Raw genomic sequence first — 21,622 nt, 5'->3', positions numbered from 1 at the left:
GTAGAAGAATTGAAAATCCATAGCCAGTGGATTGATAGTTTTGTGAACTATTTTTATGTTAGACAATATTTTTGTTGTAGATATTCTGACATACAACCGTTTGTCTCTCCTGGGGCGCTGCTCCCTGAAAACTGTCATCATTCGTACCTTTCTCTATTATTATTTTATTTCTTACTTGGCACTGAAGAACCTCTCAACCTTTTCTGACTGACCCTTGTCAAAGCCATGACTTGCTTCGATAGCTGGTATTCAGCCAGCTGCACAATGTGCTCATCCGTATTCCTGCATCCTTTCTTTTAGAAAACACACTTTGACTTTCCTTCTAATGTGACTTTCCTCTGCTGTTCCTCTATGGCATGTGTTTAATTGGCTGCATCCACCTTCTTAGAGCAGGCAATTAATATATGCCATCACTACCCTCCACTATTTTCTCAAAAACTGCTTCTTTGTTTCACACCCTACTAACAGCATTTTTCAACATTCTTATCCACTGAAGGTGAGTATTCAGAGGTCCTTTTTTGTTTAGTAATAAATGGTAAATGGGTGGGTCCATTGAGGAATGTTTGTCATAGGCCCTCTATCCAAATATAGGGAGGATGATGAATCTAGTATAAGGGAGAGCTTTACGTCCTACAAGATAATGACTCAAGAAAACAGACAAACTTCGAATGTCCCGACTTTGAATGTACAGTTTCTCAACTGGCCAGTTAAGCAGAAGTCACTTCTTAGATGGCTTCATACAAAAAGGCTGACGTGGTGGTGTTTCAGAAGACTAACCTCTTGTGAGATGATGTTAAAAATGCATATCACATTACTATCCACAACAGTTCCATTCAAATGCACTAACCTCAACAAAGGGTGTTGCCATTTTAATAGGATCTGATTTACCCAGTCCAAGTGGGCAAGATACACAGAGAGGAGGAAAGAGCTTCAAATGCACTAACCTCAACAAAGGGTGTTGCCATTTTAATAGGATCTGATTTACCCAGTCCAAGTGGGCAAGATACACAGAGAGGAGGAAAGAGCTAATAAATGGTACAATTATGGGTAAGACCACCGCAGTAGTTTCAGTTTATGGTCCAAGTGAGAGCAAAGAAATGTTTTACCCTTGGTTCTTCCCCCACATCGCTCAATGATCATCAGATAGTTTTTTAGTCTGCAAGGATTTCTTGATTCCCTCAAACCAAGTATGGATAAATCACAAGCTTCATGGTAGTTGATGCCCCGTGTTTCACTCCAGGTGTAAGTGGCCTGAAACCTATGGATATTTCACACACACAACACATATGGCAGTAGGACCACACATTCTATTCCAATGAGCATAGGTTGCATTTAGGAATTGGCTATATCTTCACCTCCTCTTCTGTGTATTCCTGGGTTAGAACTTCTGTGATTGGTACTCGGGCCTCTCAAACCATGCACCTGTGTGGAAGATAAATGAAATAGCATTTTGAGAACCAGTACTTCCAGCTAATATAAAAGAAGTTGTGGAAAACTATTTCAAATATAATGGAACAGATAGGATGTTTTGGGCAACAATTTGGGATGCAGCCAAGGTGGTGGTGAGAAGTAATCAAACATACAACAACTTTCCTCTGCAGCACTAAGTTAAAAAGACCAGGAAAATGCAAAGAGCATTGTGTAAGGCGCTGGAGGCTCAACTGATTACAAATGCGGTCAGCAAGCTGTTAGAAACATGACAGATGTACTATGAGAAAGGAGACCATGTGGACATACCGGCTACAGGGGTGTTAGAGATCTTTTCACAATTTTATTCCAGCCTATACAGAAAAGAGTAATATAAACCACAGCCGCAGGATAGTTACCCGGCGGGGAGTGTGGTTCCCTACGATAAACCCATATATAAGGGAAGAGCTTGAACCACCAATAACTGTAGAAGAGATAAAATGTGCCATTAAAACACTTCCCAGTAAGAAGGCCCCAGGCCCTTATAGGTTTTCAGACTCCTATTATAAGGCTTTCGCAACTCTTCTGTCAGCCTTTTTAGTTAAGTTTAAATCCAGGCAGAGACCCTCAGTCTTGTGGATCCTATTGACCACTTGTACTCTTGAATAGTTACGTCAAGGGCTTCACCAAGATCCAAATCACAAGGCTGAGAAGTGGGTGGACAACACTTGTATCCCCTTAACATTCAGGTTGTATTAGGGATTGAGGTACTGGGAATAATATCTGTCTGACTCGCAATATAGTTGATAAGGCAATAGCTTATGGCAGCCAAGAGCTCCTTCTCTCGCTGGATGAGGGGAAGACATTTGGCCAAGTTAGTTGGTCATTTCTGACAAAAACGCCAGAACGAACCAACATGGGCCTCGAATGAAATCCTTTGTATTGTCTAATTTTGTGGGACCCTCCATCAGATTGCGTGTGCTATCTCACCTCTCGAACTGGATAACCTTGGCCCTAGGAACCCGGCAGAAATGTTCCCTTTTGCCATTGATATTTGTCCTGACAAGGAACCACTATTCCAACATGTACTGGCAAATCTGGATGTGACAAGCCTGGAAACAGAAATGAGACGGGTGAAAATAATAACTTTCTTTGTGGATAATATCCTCTTCTTCTTAACTAATCCCTCTACCTTCCTTCTAGTGTTACTTTAGGAGTTCGAATGCTTGAAGCTTATGGCTGGGTTTAAATGTAATCATCAAAAATCAAAGACAATGAATACAGGAACTGATGGAAGGGATAGTGAGGCAGCAGCATTGCATTGCACGTTATAAACATCCTCAGTGGAAATTAACAGTTTGGGCGTGATTATGCTTCCCAAGAAGAGTCACATATGTCATAGCACTGTTCCTATGTTGCTTGATAAATTATTTAAAGATCTTTAAACATTTTATTAAAGGGAACTTTTTGCCACACCTCCTCTACCTCTTCAGATCATTACCTATGACAATTCCTCTTGATGTTTTGAAGTCCATACAGAGAAGATTGTGGGGATTTATATGAAATTATAAACCACTACGTATTGCCGAATCACTGTTAAAGGGAGGTCGCTTGGATGGAGACAAGGGTGTCCTCGAGATTGAGAGGTATATACTAGCAACCCAACTGACTTCAGCCCTCGCTTGCTGTTTGTCAGACACTGAAAAATCAGGGTGTCGAATGAAGCAGGGAAAGAGCAAGACCCTATTTGCTAATTGTTGTGGATCTCCCCGAAGCTTATAGTGTGTGGGGACCTTTCATGTGGACTACCAGAACAACATTCAAGTATTAGAAGAAGGCTGTCCAGTCAAAAGGGGTAATAACCTATACACTCCCCTAACCTGAGTGATAGGAAGCCAGAATTTCCACTGAGTGTATTCTGCAAAGGTCATCTCTCTTGGACGGTAGTGAATCACTGTGCTTATGCCAACTATATGAGAATGTGGTCTCCAAATGCAGAGATAAATGCTTGCTCTAACATGTTCAATTTCTCATAAATTATGTAATTTCAGATGTCAATAGTGTTGCTATGAACAAACATGTTATAGATGAAGTAATATGAAAGGTATGCGTTGTGCATGGTAGAGGGCCGCGTTATAATCAATGCAGTCTGTCTACCAAATACACCACACTCTGCGAGTTATAATAAGTTTTGCCCGGGGTGTAAATTATAACTGTAAGTATAACTTTAGAAGTTGTGTAGTTTAAGTTTGTTTTTATTGAAATAATATATCAAGATTTCCTAACTATATCTATTGTTTATCTTTCGTTTTTTCCATTGAAATGCAATTTTTTTTTAAATCGTAGAGTGGAGTGTCATTGAGTGTAGTGGCAGAGTGGGGTGTCACACAATGTTGTGTCGTACAGTCTCAAAAATGTATAACAACACTGTGATGCACTATATTTCCCCTTAAATATAATGTACTAGTGTTGTTTGTATTTTTTATGCATATTTAGAGCCATATGTATGAACACATTTTCCCATTGGCACAAAATGGGTAAAACCATTTGATACATCTGGCCCTTAGTTTTTTTAAAATTTAAGTAGCATAGTATTTTGTAAGTAGTAGCATGGTACTGCAGAAACTGTCAAACAAAATATATGTAAACAATTTCAAATACACTGTAGCACACTCTATTGGTGAAGTATAATGTAGTATAGTGTATTTTCACATTTGTGGTACACTTATTTTCTGAAGTACTGCTGTACTTCCTAGGTAGTACCACAGTATTCCTTAAAATTGTTTTAAAATATATAGAAACATATTAAAGAAATTCCCTACTTACTAGTACCTTAATAAAATCGTAATAGGGAAGGGAAGATATAAAACCTACTGCTTACCTATATCTAAGGCCCTAACCCAGAACAAAGCCAAAATGGAGTAAAAACAATATAGCTGCCTTTTACTTTTGTAAATACAGCAATTAGCCAACCATTTTCTGACTTGTCATTGGCAAGTACCGTGGTATAATGCAAAATTTTATGACAAGACCGGAGGCTCCTATTATGCTTTCTTTTCCTGCTTTATTTTAATAGCAGCCAAGAGGAAAACACCAATCCCAGAGGTTTGCGCAACAAGCAACCAATGGGAGATAAGACTAATAACATTAACCAATCAGAATACTGTATCACGTAACATATACCAATCCTGACTGCAGGCAGCGCTCTTTTCTTGCTGCTCGCAGTCAAGATAAGTATATCTTTCCTTGCTCCATACGTTTCGATAATTTATTGTAATTTTATTGTATTTACATGTGGTTTTACTACTTTACGTGTATTTATTACTCTTGTTAATGTTGTGACCTTGAATGCGCGCATTTCTACCTCTTTGGCTACATTTAGCCTTTATCTCTCTCGCGCGGAGAGAATTCCCCATTTACACTTCAATCAGCTCGCGTCGCCGTTAACGTTCTATTTTGAACGCCGGCTGACACGAGCTTCAACGATCATTCTTGGCATTCCGGAGCGCATTCCTTCTGAAGCGCTCGTCTTATTTCGGCCGCCTGCAGCGTTTTTCAACACATTTTCAACACGTTTCCTCGGAGCTCTTCTCTGCACCTCGTCGACTGCTCTATTTACCTTCCAGTGAAGCGGGCCTCAGATTACAGCTTTTTATCACCTTTCTTCCTGGTGAGTCACACGCCTCTTAGTTTTCAAAGCCTGCCCTTCTTAGTTAACCCATTACTTACCAGTTTTTGGTCTCTTCTTTGCAGCAACATGGATTTTTCAGATTTCTTTACAGAAAATGATGATTCTGAAGAGAATTTCTCCTATAATCTAAATAACTTTATTCAATCTTCAGTTAAAAAAGCAGTTTCTGCTTCTATGGGAAAGATTTCTAAACAAATCCAATCTACAGTATCATCCTGTTTATCCTAATCACAAGTGGCCCATTCTGCGGGGGAAAGCAGAAAGCGCAAAGCCTCGGAGGCTTCTTCTAATCAGGCTAACGCCTCGTCTGCGCTAATGGATGGTGAGTCAAGCTCACACAGGATGGAGGACGAAGTTCCTCAAAGGCCTCCCACGACGGAGGGGAACAAAGTTATGGGTACTAAAAGTAAAAATAAATTAAAAAAATTGTCTCATACCCATAAAATTGTGATTGCGGATATTAAAGACACTGATGATGATGGTGATGCCAATTTTTCCTCCTCTGACAATGAGGACGATAACTCCTCTAATTTTTGGATTGGTCCTCCCCCTAAAAAATCTAAACCAATACCAACTAACCAAACCCACGCCCCCCTTTTAGACTCTGAGGGCAATCCCATGTTTGACCCTGGCTTAATCCATCATCCCAATTCTGCCGAATGGTTACCTTCTGATCATGTGGCAAACTATATTCTAGCAAAATTACGCCTTCCTCTAGATAAACAGGTACGATCAAAACTACGTTCTGAATGTCCCAGACCCTCACTTCCATTACACATTACCGCTACCCCTTCTATAGATCCGTCCCTCCTAACCTTCTTCTCCAAATTTGGCAAAGACCCCCGTAAAGGGGTGGACAGAGCCTGGGCTCTGTGCCAAGATAAAGTCCTTGATTTGGTCGGTCCCTTATCCTGCATTTTTGACCTTGCAGAATCCGCTAGAACCAATGACGAGTCAATTGATCCGGAAGAACTGTCACTCTGGATTCAGAGAGCATTCTGTTTACTGGGTAATGCGAACTCAGCCATGACTCATGAACGTCGTAAAGGACTTCTGCTCAAGCTAGACCCTAAGCTTGCAAATCTGGCAGCTAAGGATCCAGGAGCTAAAGCTGATGGCTTACTCTTTGGAGATAACTTCATTAAAGAACTAAGCAAATACGTCACCACCTTTTCTTCTATTGACAAAGCCCAGCAGTCACTTAAAAAAGTTTTTAACTCACAGGTTTTTGCCAGGGCCGGTAGAGGAAGAAGCCGCTCCACCGGCCGGTCCTTCAGAAACCGAGGCTTCAGAGGCTCCTATAGTTACCAACACCAACAAGACTTTCGCCCACAATTCTACCCCCAGCGTTCCAGAGGATTCAGAGGGAGGAATCAACGCAGGTCCTATAACAACTCCGGTAAGCCAACCTTCTGGCCATCCCTCTATAGGGGGTCGTCTAAAGTTTTTTTCTCCACAAATGGATGGAAATTACTTCAGACCCCTGGGTTCTCAACACAGTCAAAGGCTATTTAATAGAATTTTACGAAACTCCCTTTCAACCCTCCCCTCTTCTTCCCCTCAAATTTTCACAAGAAATGTCAAATCTCATTTCTACAGAAATACAAGATCTTCTTCAAAAACATGCTATTCAACCAGCGCGTCCCCTTCCCTCAGGATCCATAAGCCCACTGTTTTTAGTGATAAGAAAAAACAAGAAAATCAGACCAGTCATCAACCTCAGACAATTCAATCAATTTGTTGTCTATCGACACTTCAAGATGGAAACGATTCTCCATCTAAGAGATTCGCTCCTTCTCAACGACTGGATGGTCCGTCTAGATCTTCAAGATGCGTACCTAACAGTCCCTATTCATCACTCTCACAGAAAGTTTCTTCAATTTCAATGGAATCATCACACCTATCAGTTTACCTGCCTACCCTTCGGTCTTTCATCAGCCCCCTGGTGCTTCACCAAGCTAATGAAACCTATTGTAGCCCTTCTTCGATCTCAAGGCTTCAGAATGATAATCTATCTAGACGATATTCTTCTAATGCATCAAGACATTTCTACCCTTCGATCCCAACTCTCTTACGCAATCTCTCTTCTTTCGGACCTAGGCTTCCTAGTCAACAAAGAGAAATCGATGTTTACCCCGTCGCAGACAATGGAATTCCTAGGATTCCTAATCAATTCCTCTCAAGGTCTCCTTCAACTCCCGACCTCAAAAATAAAAAGTATCAAATCAGAGATAACCCTATCTTTACAGCAGACTTCACTCTCCCTCAGGTCTCTTGCAAGGATTGTAGGTCTTCTTTCTTCTTCGATTCAGGCAATTTTTCCAGGCCCTCTTCACTATCGGGCTCTTCAGAGATTGAAAATTTGTCATCTACGCAAAGGTCTTGCTTATTCAGGTTTCATCCCCCTCGACCTCGAATCCCGTACAGAACTCCAATGGTGGCTCGATCACCTCAAAGCCTGGAATGGCAGGACCATCTTTGCCTCAGTCCCAGATCTTGTCTTAGAATCCGACGCAAGCCTAACAGGCTGGGGTGCAAGTTGTGGGCAGATATCGACTGGAGGCACATGGTCTCGACAGGAGTCTTCATTGTACATCAACTATTTAGAGATGCTTGCAGGCTCCTTTGCAATAAAAACTTTCACCAAAAACAGAGTCTCTTGTTCCGTACTTCTTCGTATGGACAACCTCACAGCTGTAAAATATATCAATCACCTCGGCGGTACCAAATCCAAACCGCTAGCAGAACTAGCAAAGAGCTTTTGGGAATTCTGCCTTCACCGAAAAATGTCAGTTCAAGCAGAATACTTGACAGGTTCTCTCAACTCAGTTGCAGACTGGTTTTCTCGTCATCTTTCCGATTACAGCGACTGGAAGCTTCACTCTTCAGTCTTCAATTCTATTCATCGCAAATGGGGTCCTTTCCATACAGATCTATTCGCATCCCGTCTGAACACACAGCTTCCTCGGTTCTTCAGCTGGAGACCAGACCCTCACGCTTTAGCGACTGATGCGTTTCTTCAACAGTGGCATCACGCAATACATTATGCATTCCCTCCTTTCATCATGATAAACAGAGTCCTCACTCATCTCCGGCGTCAAAAAGCCACAGTCGTTTTAGTAGTCCCGTTGTGGCAAGCTCAAGTGTGGTATCCCACTCTCCTAGAATTAGCTGTCGACTTCCCTGTCCTTCTGCCCTCCTTTCCCTCCCTCCTTCTCAATCCTCAAGGTCTCCCCCACAATCTCATTCTCAACAGAACCCTTCTCCTATCGGCCTGGAAAGTCTCAGGTCTTCCTCATCTTATCCAGGAATTTCACTCGAGGCTTCAACCTACATCAACAATTCCTGGGCTCCAGGCACTTCCAAGGCTTACAAATCAGCTTGGTCCATCTGGTCTAGCTGGTGTTTGGGAAAAGCATGTGATCCCTTTTCAGCAGATCTAACTTTGATAGCTAATTTTCTTGCCTTTCAAGCTAGCGCCGGCAAATCTTACCGAACCATCAATCTTTATAGATCAGCGATATCTCTACATCACCCGTTTATCAACGGGAAACCCGTAGGAGAACATCCTATCATTTGTCGTCTTTTAAAAGGAGTAAAATTCTCTAATCCCCCAATTCCCAAATACTCCACGTTATGGGATGTAAACCTAGTCCTACAAATGTTTGTCTCTTGGCAGGACAATGACTCTCTATCTTTGAAAATGCTTTCGGCCAAACTTACAATGTTACTTTGTCTTGTCTCTATCAAACGTCTATCAGATGTCAAAGCCCTAGATATCTCGGCTCGTCACTTCACTCCTACTGGTGTTCTGTTCAATGTGTCTCGTCGTACCAAAACCAACATTACTTCTATGTTCTATCCCTTCTTTCCAAACCATCCAAAACTTTGTGTGGGAAATTGTTTAAAGGTTTATGAACAGAAAACGGCCGATCTTAGAACATCTTCTGCTTCCCAACTCTTAATTTCCGTTAGGAAACCCTATAAACCTGTATCTTCCCCTACCTTGGCTCGTTGGGTCAAATGGGTGATGTCCCTAGCGGGCATTGATACTTCAAAGTTTGGCGCCCATTCTGCTAGGGGTGCCATGATATCAAAAGCCTTTTGGGCCGGTTCACGATTGGAAGATATTCTAAGATCGGCAGATTGGTCAAACGATTCTACTTTTCGCACATTTTATTGTAAACCTGTTAGTTCAGCAACTTCTATTGTAGTTAACATGCTTTAAACAAGCATAATAGGAGCCTCCGGTCTTGTCATAAAATGTAGATTTTCCAAGTAATTTATGATGGAAAGTCTTAATTTTATTAAAGACACGGAGGCGAGTATTATCCCACCGCTTCTTCTACTAACGTTGTTCTGTCCCACCCTTTCTAGTTAATACCAACGCTCCAGCATCCTCTTCAACCTAATCCATTGGATGCCGATTCTCCCCGAAGGACTCATTCACTGCAACCTCCATTGAACTCGGATATCTGCATCCATCATCCTGTCAAGCCATCCTATTCACCTAACTTGGACAGAATTCAAGACTTTTTTGCTCTAATCCTGGCAATATGTTTAATTTGTTGTATAGTGCCTTTATTCAAATCTGTTTCTTGACTGTCTCGCAACCGAAAAGAGGGCTGCCTGCAGTCAGGATTGGTATATGTTACGTGATACAGTATTCTGATTGGTTAATGTTATTAGTCTTATCTCCCATTGGTTGCTTGTTGCGCAAACCTCTGGGATTGGTGTTTTCCTCTTGGCTGCTATTAAAATAAAGCAGGAAAAGAAAGCATAATACTCGCCTCCGTGTCTTTATTAAAATTAAGACTTTCCATCATAAATTACTTGGAAAATCTACATTACCGCTCATAGTCCCACAACAGAGGTCATGGGAATGTCTCGAGTTCACACCTGGATGTCAGCCACACTGATATATGCATCAAAAGGTTAATCTTGCGCTTCCAGACCTATTATTTATAATTCCTTTATCAGCCCCATCTCCTTGCGGAGACGTTTTCAGGCCCTTCCTTTGAAATGTACAGATGGAGCCTCACATTCCATCCTCCAGTTTGTCCCACCCAGCTACAGGAATACAGCAATACACAAATCTGTCTAAGGGGATTCCTCACCTCCTTCTGTCTTCACCAGGCAAGCCTGGGCCTCGCAAAATAGAACCTACTGTCCTCCATATAATGTACCATTACAGGTACACCTGCACTCCATGTATGTACACAGCACCCACACTATTCAGCACTGTTACCTCCATGTTTTGTGCCATCACACATATATTCAGCGCACACAACCACTCTGCGTGCACTGCTCAGTACCGTAGCCTTTCTGTGTTGCCCATTCAAGGCACACATGCAGCCAGCACTCCCATTTACCATGGGCGCTGCACAACACTGTACCCTTCATGTACTGTACTCCTTGCAGGTAGAGAAACACCCAGTACGTGCACTCATCATGCACACACTGCCTAGCACTGCATCTCTCATGTGCCATACTCCTTGCAGGTACACCTACACACAGTACATGCACACTCTGCACAGCGCTATCCCTGTACTGTACCCTTCCCAGGCAGACATACATCCACTGCAGATTCACCACCCCTGCAAAATTTAACATACAGCTGCAGGACTTTAAAAAGTGAGTGAGCGTAGTCCTCACTCCTGTGACACAGGTTAAAAAGGATTTGTTCACTTCTACTGATCACTAGACGCTATGTTGCCACCACAGCGCTTGTGCTGCTTAACTCTGGTGAAGGCGGTAGCCTTCCACCACTATGAGGGTAGCGCTTTGGGCAACCTTCCTGGTCCAACAAGACTGCAATTCATGAGACAGGCCTATATCATGGTACACACATATGAGCCGTGTTTGCCTATGACAACTAAATCAGCATTAGGGATCTAAACATCAGTATAGTTGGGTTCTCAGGGCAGGGGTACATGTCCATTACCATGCAGAGGACTCTTTGGTCCCACTGGGACCAAAATCACTGTCTAGGTAGGCTCTGGTATGACAACAGGAACGGGAATGTACTTACAACGCAACAAACATACCTGTGTGACTCTCGTTTCTGCTGTCTTTCCATTTTCTGCTCTGTCTTTCTCCGGTCTCTTGATCCTGATCTGTCTTTCTACCTCCTGCATTCCCCTAGTCCCCGGTGCTCCCTTTCCCTTCCCTATGTGATGCTTTGAACAGACAGTCAAGCGAGAGATGCGGTACCTTTAAAATCCCTAATAAGAAACAAATTAAAGGGCCATTCACAAAGGCGTTTATGAATACATGAAATAGTCCTAATTGCTTTGTGAATTGGCTCCTCTTTTTTTAGAGAAATAAGCCAGTGTTTAGCAAACCTTTTTGCTGCGTCATCTTACTTGTACTACACTATAAGTAAGTATTTTTTTCGCTTGTCAGTTCACAGATCATGAAAAGAAGTTAATAGAAACAAGTACAGAGTTTCACAAAAAGGTAAGCACTTACTGCATGGATCTGTAACTGTGTGTCATTTGTTTTCAAGCTCATGGTTGTTACACAGTCACGCACTATCTTGTTTTTTTAAGTTTATTACAATTTATCAAACAGTCAGTGTAGATACAAACATGTGTACATTACCTAATCATATATGATCGAATTCCTAAAAAAATAATGGTAGCTTATTTGTAAAGTACTCAATAATTAAAGTGTATTTATGGTAAATTTGCCTTGTTGTGGGAGGAAAAGAGGCGATTATTTACCAAGAGAGCAGATCTACTGCAATTAGTAGCAACTCATTGCTTTCAAGATGGGACATAATTGATCTTGGAACTTCCAAAGTGAAAACAAATCGATAATTAATCTTGAAATAGATTTGCGGAGACTGCTCTGTGTGTGGCTTAATCGAAGCTGAAAAGCGAGAGCCACTATAAACTATACAATAATGCACACGCATTGTTACCCCGTAAATGAGTGTATTCTGCATAGGTCACAAGATGATGCTGTTAATGATGCAAGGGGGCTGAAACAAGGCACATGAAGATTCTTTTAGGCAATTAGCCAGGGTGAAGAATAATAAGCTAACAAGCCAGTATCTGGGTTATTAATAATGCACGCTGCCCTGAACACCACAGCTTAATCTTGAAAAAAGGTGACATAAAACCATTATTTAAGACTGCAGTTTTTCTATGAAGATGACGCGGAAAACAAAGCCATTTAGATGACATGTGCAGTTTCCGTGACTTCTAATTGTGAATTAAAAAGAAAACGAGGAGATTTTAACCAATTTCCAAATTAGTATGTGTAGGAAAAATGTGAATGTGTGTTCTTGTATTGTGCACTGAAACACTGCTATGCATTTTTGGCACATAAGGGACCAGATCAAGGAGTTAAAGTGATTGACAGAGCAGTGAGGTGGGGGAGTTTGGATTCAAACTCAGACCTTCAGTCCCAGGAGGTTGCAAGGACCACTCTGGGCCACACCTCCTCCCGAGTAGTGGTTAGAATTTTAGATAGTCCCACAAGCGATGCAACATCTTTCCCTGAATACGCTCTGACTGCAGTTTAATCAGTGAGCTGAGGTTTGATCCAGTGACATTAAAGAGACCCATCTATCGACAAAGTAGCATGAAAAGGAAATGCAAAGGTATAGAAACCCACATCTCACGAGGACACACAAAATAAGGAAAATATTTCACAAGTCTTTGTAAAGTATGTCTTTTGTCATCATGACGACAATTCATAAACCACTCTTTTGCCATTGCCATGGCCACTGGGATTTTTCAGTAAATGTTGCAGCCATAGAATTGGCTGATTGTACTAAACCTTACCATTGTCCATTGGTTTATTAATGCAAAGAGTGTTTTTTTTCCTCCAAAAATGCTGCATTGTTAGCAGCGTATTTAAATACGGTCCTCTTCTTTTTACTGCGGACAACCAAGCACTATAGGCCAGTATTTCACTTATTTATGAGACATATTTCCATCAGTGTCATTGATCACTGAGGAACTGCTTTCAACAGAGTATTCATTTTCCATATCTGTTGTATCCATTGGTATTGTAACTATACAGAACGGATTGCCGATCATCTTTGGGGTTTTAAAGGTCGTAGGTAATATATCTTTTTAAGTGAGTGTTTTCAAATATTATTTTAATCCAATGAATGGGATATTTAGCTGTAATCAAAAAAATCTGCACCATGTATCTTACGTGATTGCTCTTCATGTGGCTGCTTCTAAGTGAAGAATGTATGTATGATATAATGGGCAATGTGATTTAGAGGGGTCTTATTCCCTTATACCTTGGCTAAAAAAAAACACTAAGTCCTGATTCACCATGCTGATGCGTGAACGTGAGTGCAGCCATCACCCTATAGGCTTCAGGTCAAGTTAGACAGACAGCAAATACTTTCTCTTAGTGTATGATTTATCTGCTTCACTGAATACCCCAAAGTAATACCAAGGGAAGGTGAAGTTAATATAAGAGGGTGAAATTGAAGAGACACTGACAGAATCAAAAGGACCAGCTAGGTTTGTGCGAGTAATTGGTAGTTTTTAAAAAAATAGAAAAAATGGGTTTAGTAGAGATCTCACCCTTTACAGAGAGGTTATAATATGCCAGAAGGAGACTGCGGAAAAGAGGTTTAAAGCTGCCTAGAGTGTACCCCTTTAAAATAAGTAGCCATCGCTATACATCACCTTTTTCACTTGCAAAAGTGTTAGGTAAATTTTGATGTATAAACAAACTGCATACTTGACTTCCCACTATACTGAAATGTTTTATCTTATTTCAAGAAAAATGTATGTTTAATGTAAAATATTACTAAACAGTGCAATTGTTTTATATATTTCAGAATGTAGGCACAGATGCAGTTATCACGGAAATAAATAAAAAAATCGATATTGATATTGCATCTTTAAAAACGCTAATGGAGTCCCACAAGCTGGATACAATTCGATATCTTGCAGGTAAAATTTAAAAATACTTCTCTCGAGAAAGATGAACCTGATCTATTTCCACAGTGAAATTTTTTTTAAATTTGATTTCTCGTAATTATTTTATAATATGTGTAATAATTTTGCACTGCCTTTGCATTGTCAGGTGCAAAGCACTTCGTAATCCAGGCAAATCCCAGTGGAAATTCTGGAAAAGTCTGCAAGTGGTAAACGCATATCACATGTTATGGTCAAAATTTAAATAGTGTGAATGTAAAAAGCCAGGTTTTAAAGAAAAAAGAGAGGTTTTAATGGTCTTACAGCCTAAAAGAGAGATTTCAAAAAGAGAGGAACCCGTATTGGCCTGAGAAGGGCATTGAAAAACATCAAAAGAATCCGAATGTGTTGATCGACAAAATTAGCCTGGATATTGAAGATTGTGTCCTGAAAGAAAGCTGAAAGAGTGGCATACAGTTGTTGTGACGGGGTAAAAGTGTTTCTGGGTTTGATAAGTTCTTAACAACATCTCCCTAGTGGAGTTGCTAGGTCTTGAAAAGTGAGCTTAGATTTAGCAAATTGGTAAATTGTGAGCTAAACAGTACACTAAAGTGATACAAATCAACCATCACAGAGAAAGACAAGAAGCTCTGATTTAAACAAGCATTGGCAGTGCCCAATTGAATCTGTTAGCACACGAGCATGAGGTACATGAGAGGTAGCCAGCAGGGGAAGACAGAGCTATAGTTGTAAAGTAGTCCCTCATGCAATTCACTGCAAGCTCTGGAGGGGAGGGGAAATGATGCACACTAATAGCCAATAATATTGGGTGAGAGATGAATGCTGTTATGAGCAGAACCAAGACGTGACTGACAAAGTCTCAAGGCAGTTGCTGAACTGGCTGATCAAACAAAACCTATGGTTGAAAGGGATGGACTTAAAGTCCACTCTATTTTGCATTTCTATGTCTATGCTCTATATTGTTAGCCTAAGACCTGTTTGACTGCTGCTCTGTCAAAACCCACATCTAAAAATGGCATTAGTAGTGAGCATATTTTACATTAATTTATTCTACTGCCTATGAGAGAAATGTTACAAGTACTGCAAGGCTGTGCAGCATCATAAGGTATGAATTGACACCTTCTAAAGCCGATATAATGACATCCCTTGTGAACTCTTCACACAGGATCAGTAAAATAAACTGAAAGTTACATCTCCTAATGAACATCATTCAAGGTCAACAAAGTTCGACTGCCATTGATTGTCGACAATGTAGACAAGAAGAAGTGACTCATTAAATGCAAAGACTTCCTGAGGTAAAGATTATGTTGTGAACTTCCCCCCCCCAAAACCTTTACGAAAACTATTAGTGCATCAGATAAATATCCAAACTGGACACTTAGGAGACTCGTGTGAGAAGCAATGGTCATCCCAGTGCAGTGAGAAATCTGCATTAACAGCAGCATCAACAAAAGTTTCTAAGCTATTGTACATTAGGGAGTACAAAATGGTGTGTATTGGTTCCATATGACACCATTGTCAGGTTATAAAACCAAGTTACTCTGGTATCAGAGCAGGGAAGCGGTGTGTCCAGAGGCATGCCTGACAGCGATGCAACCATTGCCTTCCAGGGTCTCTAGAGGGGTATAGAAGCACAGGTGACACTCCAGCACCACCAGCCTCTGTTTCCATTAGCCCTGAGGTTGCTGCAGAGCATGCGGACAGCAGGCCGCCTGATGAGCGTCTCTCTCAGAAATTCAGTCAATGCAGCACTGGCTCTCTGCTTTATTTCCCACCACCCCTTACCATATTTTGGAGTGGAGGGTGGAGTGGGCAATACCACAACCTTCCCAACCCCCTTCTACCCCAGTAGGTCTCTGAAGTGTAGTAATTGTAATTGCATTTATATAGTGCTTACTACCCCTGATGGAGTTTTTAAGTGCTTGGCGCTGGGCAGCACGCGGCTCTCGAACGCAAGGTTAGTGATTAGTCCAGTGCAATTGGTAATTGTTAGTTACTGGAACTAGTCCTTTGCACTCAGCAAAACATTCCATGTATTCATTCCAGTTTCTTGGAGATTACTGTTACGTGGTGAACGAAAACGCTCTTGAGACTCAAAAATGACCACGCAGACTCTTCTTGGCAATCCAAACACAGTATTTACTAGCTGTCACAACATGGAGAAAAACACTGCGGACTGCACCTCAGCCCTGCACGACCTGCCTCTACGTTTTTTCTCCAGTGCCTCTCCACAGACAGGCCTTTTTATATACATCAGTACAATAATTTATTACACATGATCAATAATAACTAACTTTCAAGTTTACGGATTAAAATGGAAAAACACTTGAAAACATGTGACCCCCCTCTCCCAACCCCGTATTCCTAGGCTAAGTCATTCCTTGCTTTGTATTATACGTTCGACAGAGGTTTATGACAGTGCATTCTTTGACCTATGTGTGTCCAACTTCTGAGAGTTCTGAATTTTTTGTTTCTTCCCTGCACCCATTGTAAGTCGCGCACCTGTGTGCTTTGGGATAATTCAGTTATGTACCCGTTGTCTAATCAGTCTGCAGTCTGTTTGTAGGCACGGAGAGTGTGCTGGGGACTCGTGTGCTGATGTCATAAGTATTTGCAGGTTAGTTGGACATGAGTTGGCCTTTAACAGATGACCCTTTCATGTTTCTTATTCCACTACATCCCTGAATTAACCTTTCAACTTGCTCGTGTCAGTGTGGGGGGGTTAGGCCTAAACTGTTTTTTTAATTTTGAACAGCAAGGTAGTTTCTACTTGTGCTTGATGATGCACAATGTTTTCACATTTCATATTTACGGCAGTGCGCTAATTTTTTTACCTTTCCTACAACATTACATTAATATGAGTTAGGTGTGATCATTAATAGGGAGTTATGTGAATTCCCGCACATGGTTGATGGGATTAGTAGATGTGCTCGAAGAGATTAAGGGCCCGAGTTAGATTTCGGTGGAGGGATCACTCCGTCACAATGGTGACGAATATCCCATTTGCCAAAATGTAAATCCCATTATTTCCTATAGGATTTATATTTCAGCAGACGAGATATCCGTCACCGTTGTGACAGAGTAACCCATCTGCCGAAATCTAAATTAGGTCCTAAGTATCGTTATGTTGCTGGGGTATGACAGTCAACGAAGAAGAGCTTGTTATCGCTCATATGAGTTGTGAGCAGTTTTCAGAAATACAGTCATAGAGATTAAGGCAAACATGCACGTGACTTTGAGGAGGTTGTGCTCAGAGTAGAAACAGCAGATTAAACAGTGGAGGCGCATGTCTCTCGGAAGCCACACTGCACATAGCATAGGTCTACTTGACATGCTGTAACCTGGCAAGCAAACGGGGGGGGGGGGGTTCAAGACCTCTTTATTTTCTTTGTCTTGTTAATTATTTAATTGTGGTCATTGAGATTTTGAGCCTCTCCAAAAATGTTCGGTTTGTCAAATATATAGTAAAGTGTAAAGAAAACAGGAGACATTTGTATGTTAATGTTACTGCTGGCTCACCTGGCTTCACAAACACAACACTTTCAATGAAGCTCTGTGCCTCAGAGACCTTAAATAATTAACAAAGAGGTATTGAAGCCCTTGGGCACAGCACTTCAAGAAGGCATAACCAGCACAAAATGTTTTTTCCTGATTCACTTTCCAGTGCAAAGCTTGTTTTCAAAAGTAAAAGTGCTGCTTTGCATTTGTTTGCGTCAAGGGGGCGTTGCATGGATGATACATGGGCGTTCCATATAACGACCCATGCTTTTTGACGCTAAACCCTACCTACTAACATGAGTAGACCGGGTTTAGTACCAAAAATTAATGCCAATGAGAAGCAGACGTTAAAAGGAGAAAGTTTGTCATTTCTTCTTTCTTTTCCGTCTTTGCATCTGTGCTGCACTGTACAACACACATACAAAGTAGGAAAAGGTTTTTCACTTGTCTAGCCATAATATTTTGTATACGAAGGGTACCCTTCCTGTACGAAATCTGTGGTAGACTCAGGCACACACCTTAGCACTATGGCGCTGAGGTGTGTGCCTGGCGCACAGGGTCCGAAATCAGGGCCAGCACGAGGGAGAGGGGAGAAGGGAGCCATATCTCTGTGAATATGACGCTCTCCTGCTGCCTCCCTGTCACGCAACGCTGACAGGCTGATGTGCTGCGTTCCGTGACAACTTTGAGAATCTGGGCCCAAGAGGCTTTCCAAGCAGATCTCTGTAGTAGAACGGCGCCCCCTAAGTATGCTGCCAAATCTCCAGCATCTCTTAGACCACATGATCGGTAGGAACCGATAGAGACCACACAGGAATAAATATCCATTCGAAAATTATGGGTAAATGGAAAATTTAAGCTAGAAACATCGGCCTAAACACCATCATCACCTAGTATACCCCCGGGAGGAAGTTGGTTACTGCTACAGTTGCTTGGTGCCAGGCTTTGGCCCTGCAGGCACTGGAGAAGTGCTGTGCCACAGAACTTTAACGTCTGTTTAACACCTCAAAATGCCCTCAATCCTATTTAACGCCCTTGGGTAACTCACAGCACTGCAAACTCTTTGTAGTTTCCATAAGTTTGAACTGCCAATTGGCCCAGTCATGATCAACACAAAATAAGAAGGTGCTGACACATGCCTGTGTGGTTTACCTGAAGGTCATCTCTATTCTGTGATGAGCTACACACTTAACTTGGAGATCAGGGAAACAGTAACCTACTGGGTCTTTGTTAAGGGGTCTTGAGCTAAGGACGAAGAAGTTGTTTTGGTTGTAACAACTAGAATAGTGGCCCAATATCTGGTCAAAAGTTGAAAAGGCGCGATATTTGCCCAATTCAAAGCAGTGAGTGCTGTATAACCGCTAGGAGGCCAAATGAATTAGAGATAAGATGACAAGAACAGGCAATCCGAAAAAGGCATGAGAGATGTGAACAAAAATACTCTGCTTTTCCGAGTTCTTGAGACAAGCCAGAGGACTGACTGACTGCTGCAAGAAAACATTTTTTTATTGTCTGTAACTTTAAAGGTTTTATTTTTTTATTTCTAAGGTTACATTTTAATGTTTGTGTGTTTTAGGTCAGTGGGGTGTCAGTGTCCCAGACAAGTATTTTACCTTAGTTTTGTGTTGTGCAACGTAATTTTGGGAGTGAAATGTAAGATGCTGAAAGCATTTAAATAATCCTTTTGACCCGTGTGTTTTTCCTTTCGCAGGTTCCGTTTTTGCATGTCTAGCAATAGCACTGGGGTTTTATCGACTGTGGAAATAGTACTGCGCAAGTCTAACTGCGGAACAGTGGCCTTTTGGACATCTAATTTCTGAACATTACCAAAGACGTGCTGAAGGGGGAGGAACTGAAAGGCAACCTTTCCGTGCCCTACTCAAGAAAATTAAGAAAAGGATACTGCGAGGATTGTTTGATACATATGGACCTTTGGATCTGTGGCCACTCTGAACCGTCCTGATGACACACACAGGTCCTTCGGCTCCACCATTGTAATAAACCTGGAACCCGCATTCTCAGTTGTGCGTTCAGTACTCTTTTTGAGTCACTTCATGTGTGCCACCATTTCACCTTTCTGGGGTAACTTGAGGCATTAATGGCACAGATGAGCACTGTGGATAGCATGATTGTGAATCCATGATACCTTTACCTCCAGATCTTGCGTCTGTAGACAGGTGTCCGTTATCTCTGCTCTTTATGAATGTAACCACTGGCAAACATAGCTTTTACCACGGGGCTCCGCAGTATGCACTCCTATTGGTCTGGGTCCAGAGCCCAGCCACAGTTTACATATCCCCGCTCCAAGACTGTCTAATCTGAGCCTCCTTTAAAGCAGGTGGAGGCAGGCAGCTAGAGAACATTCTGCTTCAGACTTCAGCGGATTCTCGAAAGTGATGTCCCCGGCTAATCTAGAACGAAGGGTGTCCCTTGGTCTGCAGTCCGCCAGTTACATTCCTTCTCATCCGATATCACCACATCTCAGTGAGGTCGCAGTATTATCCTGTCACTGGACTCATGCCACACTTGTGTTTAAATCCCACCAGGTCTTGGGCCGCTCTGCATGCCATACACTGTTTTAGGCAGCATGCATTTCCTCCTGAGTTTATGAAAGCTTGGTGTTGATTTTGAAAAAGAAATGCTAAAATCCCTGACATCTGTCAGCTCTGCATGATTACTTGCACTATTCATTATTATTACATAAATTGTTTATGAATACATTTTGTGGAGAAAATAAAACATGTTTAACATCTAAGGTCCATAGTGTTTACTTTGTATTGTTTAGATCTTTACATGTTGTCTAGACCAAATGTTTGAGGTTAGAAGAGGCAGCCTTGTGCACCCACTCCACCCACGTTTGTTTGCTGCACTTGACACAACAACCATAAAGGACTCCAGTTTTTTAATCTCTACAAATATTGCTTCTAAGGCAGCAGTCTCGATGCGAGCTGCGGGTGATCTCTGACCTGGCCCAATTTCACTGTCAAAAACACAGCTGACCACTGAGTTGGTTAATGCTGGTGTCAGAGCAGAGCTCAAAACGATTGAAGTGACCAATTTCTGGGTAGATCGTGGGCTTTAATGTTGAACACTGAACCTGCTACAGCACACCTCAGTACAGTTGGTTTCTCCATATTCTACCACCTAGTTGATGGAAACTCTCATAACAGTAGGTACCTTCCAATTGGCTTTTTTTATTTTTTACAGAGGGGCACAGCAAATAAATAAAACCCTCTCTTTCCAGTGATCCCTCCATTGTTTATCCCTGGGCATCTGGTGTCATTACTATGGCTGTCGCCTATTGAACAGGCACAGCCACATGTGCACTACATAAAAAGATACAAGTTTGTATTAGGTCTGCCTTGACAGCATAAGCGGCTGGTATTGTTTAGTAACCACAACAATATACAGAATTATAATATGACATATACGAAGGGAGTCTTTTGGCCAGACCTATTCAGCCAATACTCAGCTGGAGCGTCATTCACTTGTTGGATCAGTCCACAGGAAGACATACCTACAGGGGCTCTGGGTCAGCCTGCTTCAGCCATTGGCTTTGTTGTCTGTGTCAATCATGTTTGGATCAGCCCACTGAGCAACCATTCGGTGTCTGACGTGTCAGACAACGTGAATGATTGCATTTTACCCGCTTGCTTTTAAATCTGCTCCGGGGAGGGAGAGTAGGAGAGGTAAAGGAGTCCACCACAGAGTGCTTGGCCTACAAACAGAGGTGTGCCTGCCAGCTCTGCTCGGTTTTCACCCGTTTCTTGCCCCCGACACAAACCCATGTGAACGGTGTCTGGGAGCGATTCATTTTCAGTTTTGATTAGCTCAGCTCATGCATCCGGACCTTTTCTGGGAACTTGGAGACCGCCGTCTTCGCCTCCTCCCTACCAGTTCTGTTATTTCATCAGACCTTGTGAATTCTGTTTGGGAAAGTAAACATTGGGAGCTGTTTGTTTCTGACTTTTTTTTTTTTTTAAAACGAAACATCCCTTAATGTGACGAGATTGGCGAATGTGGGACAGTAAAGTAACAGGCAGGTCCCCAAAGCCCTGGAGTGCTACGTGAGCTAATTAATTAACTTTCACAAATACATGACTTTGCCAAC

At 41.8% G+C, this 21,622-nt stretch overlaps 1 protein-coding gene across 1 annotated transcript in view; it reads left to right on the top strand.

The window, feature by feature from the left end:
* The window catches only part of CCDC90B (coiled-coil domain containing 90B), a 66,016-nt gene extending 45,750 nt beyond the window's left edge, over positions 1 to 20,266 (top strand). The window contains exons 7-9 of the mRNA XM_069203946.1: positions 11,504 to 11,557; positions 13,914 to 14,028; positions 19,223 to 20,266. Coding sequence (XP_069060047.1) covers positions 11,504 to 11,557; positions 13,914 to 14,028; positions 19,223 to 19,278 — 225 coding nt within the window. The 3' untranslated portion in view covers positions 19,279 to 20,266. The remainder of the gene's footprint in view (positions 1 to 11,503; positions 11,558 to 13,913; positions 14,029 to 19,222) is intronic.
* Positions 20,267 to 21,622: the final 1,356 nt, after the last annotated feature.

The sequence above is a fragment of the Pleurodeles waltl genome, chromosome 8, assembly GCF_031143425.1.
Source record: "Pleurodeles waltl isolate 20211129_DDA chromosome 8, aPleWal1.hap1.20221129, whole genome shotgun sequence".
Classification (NCBI taxonomy): Eukaryota; Metazoa; Chordata; class Amphibia; order Caudata; family Salamandridae; genus Pleurodeles; species Pleurodeles waltl.
Note: the sequence above shows the minus strand (reverse complement) of the source record. Positions and strands in the feature narration are given on the sequence as shown.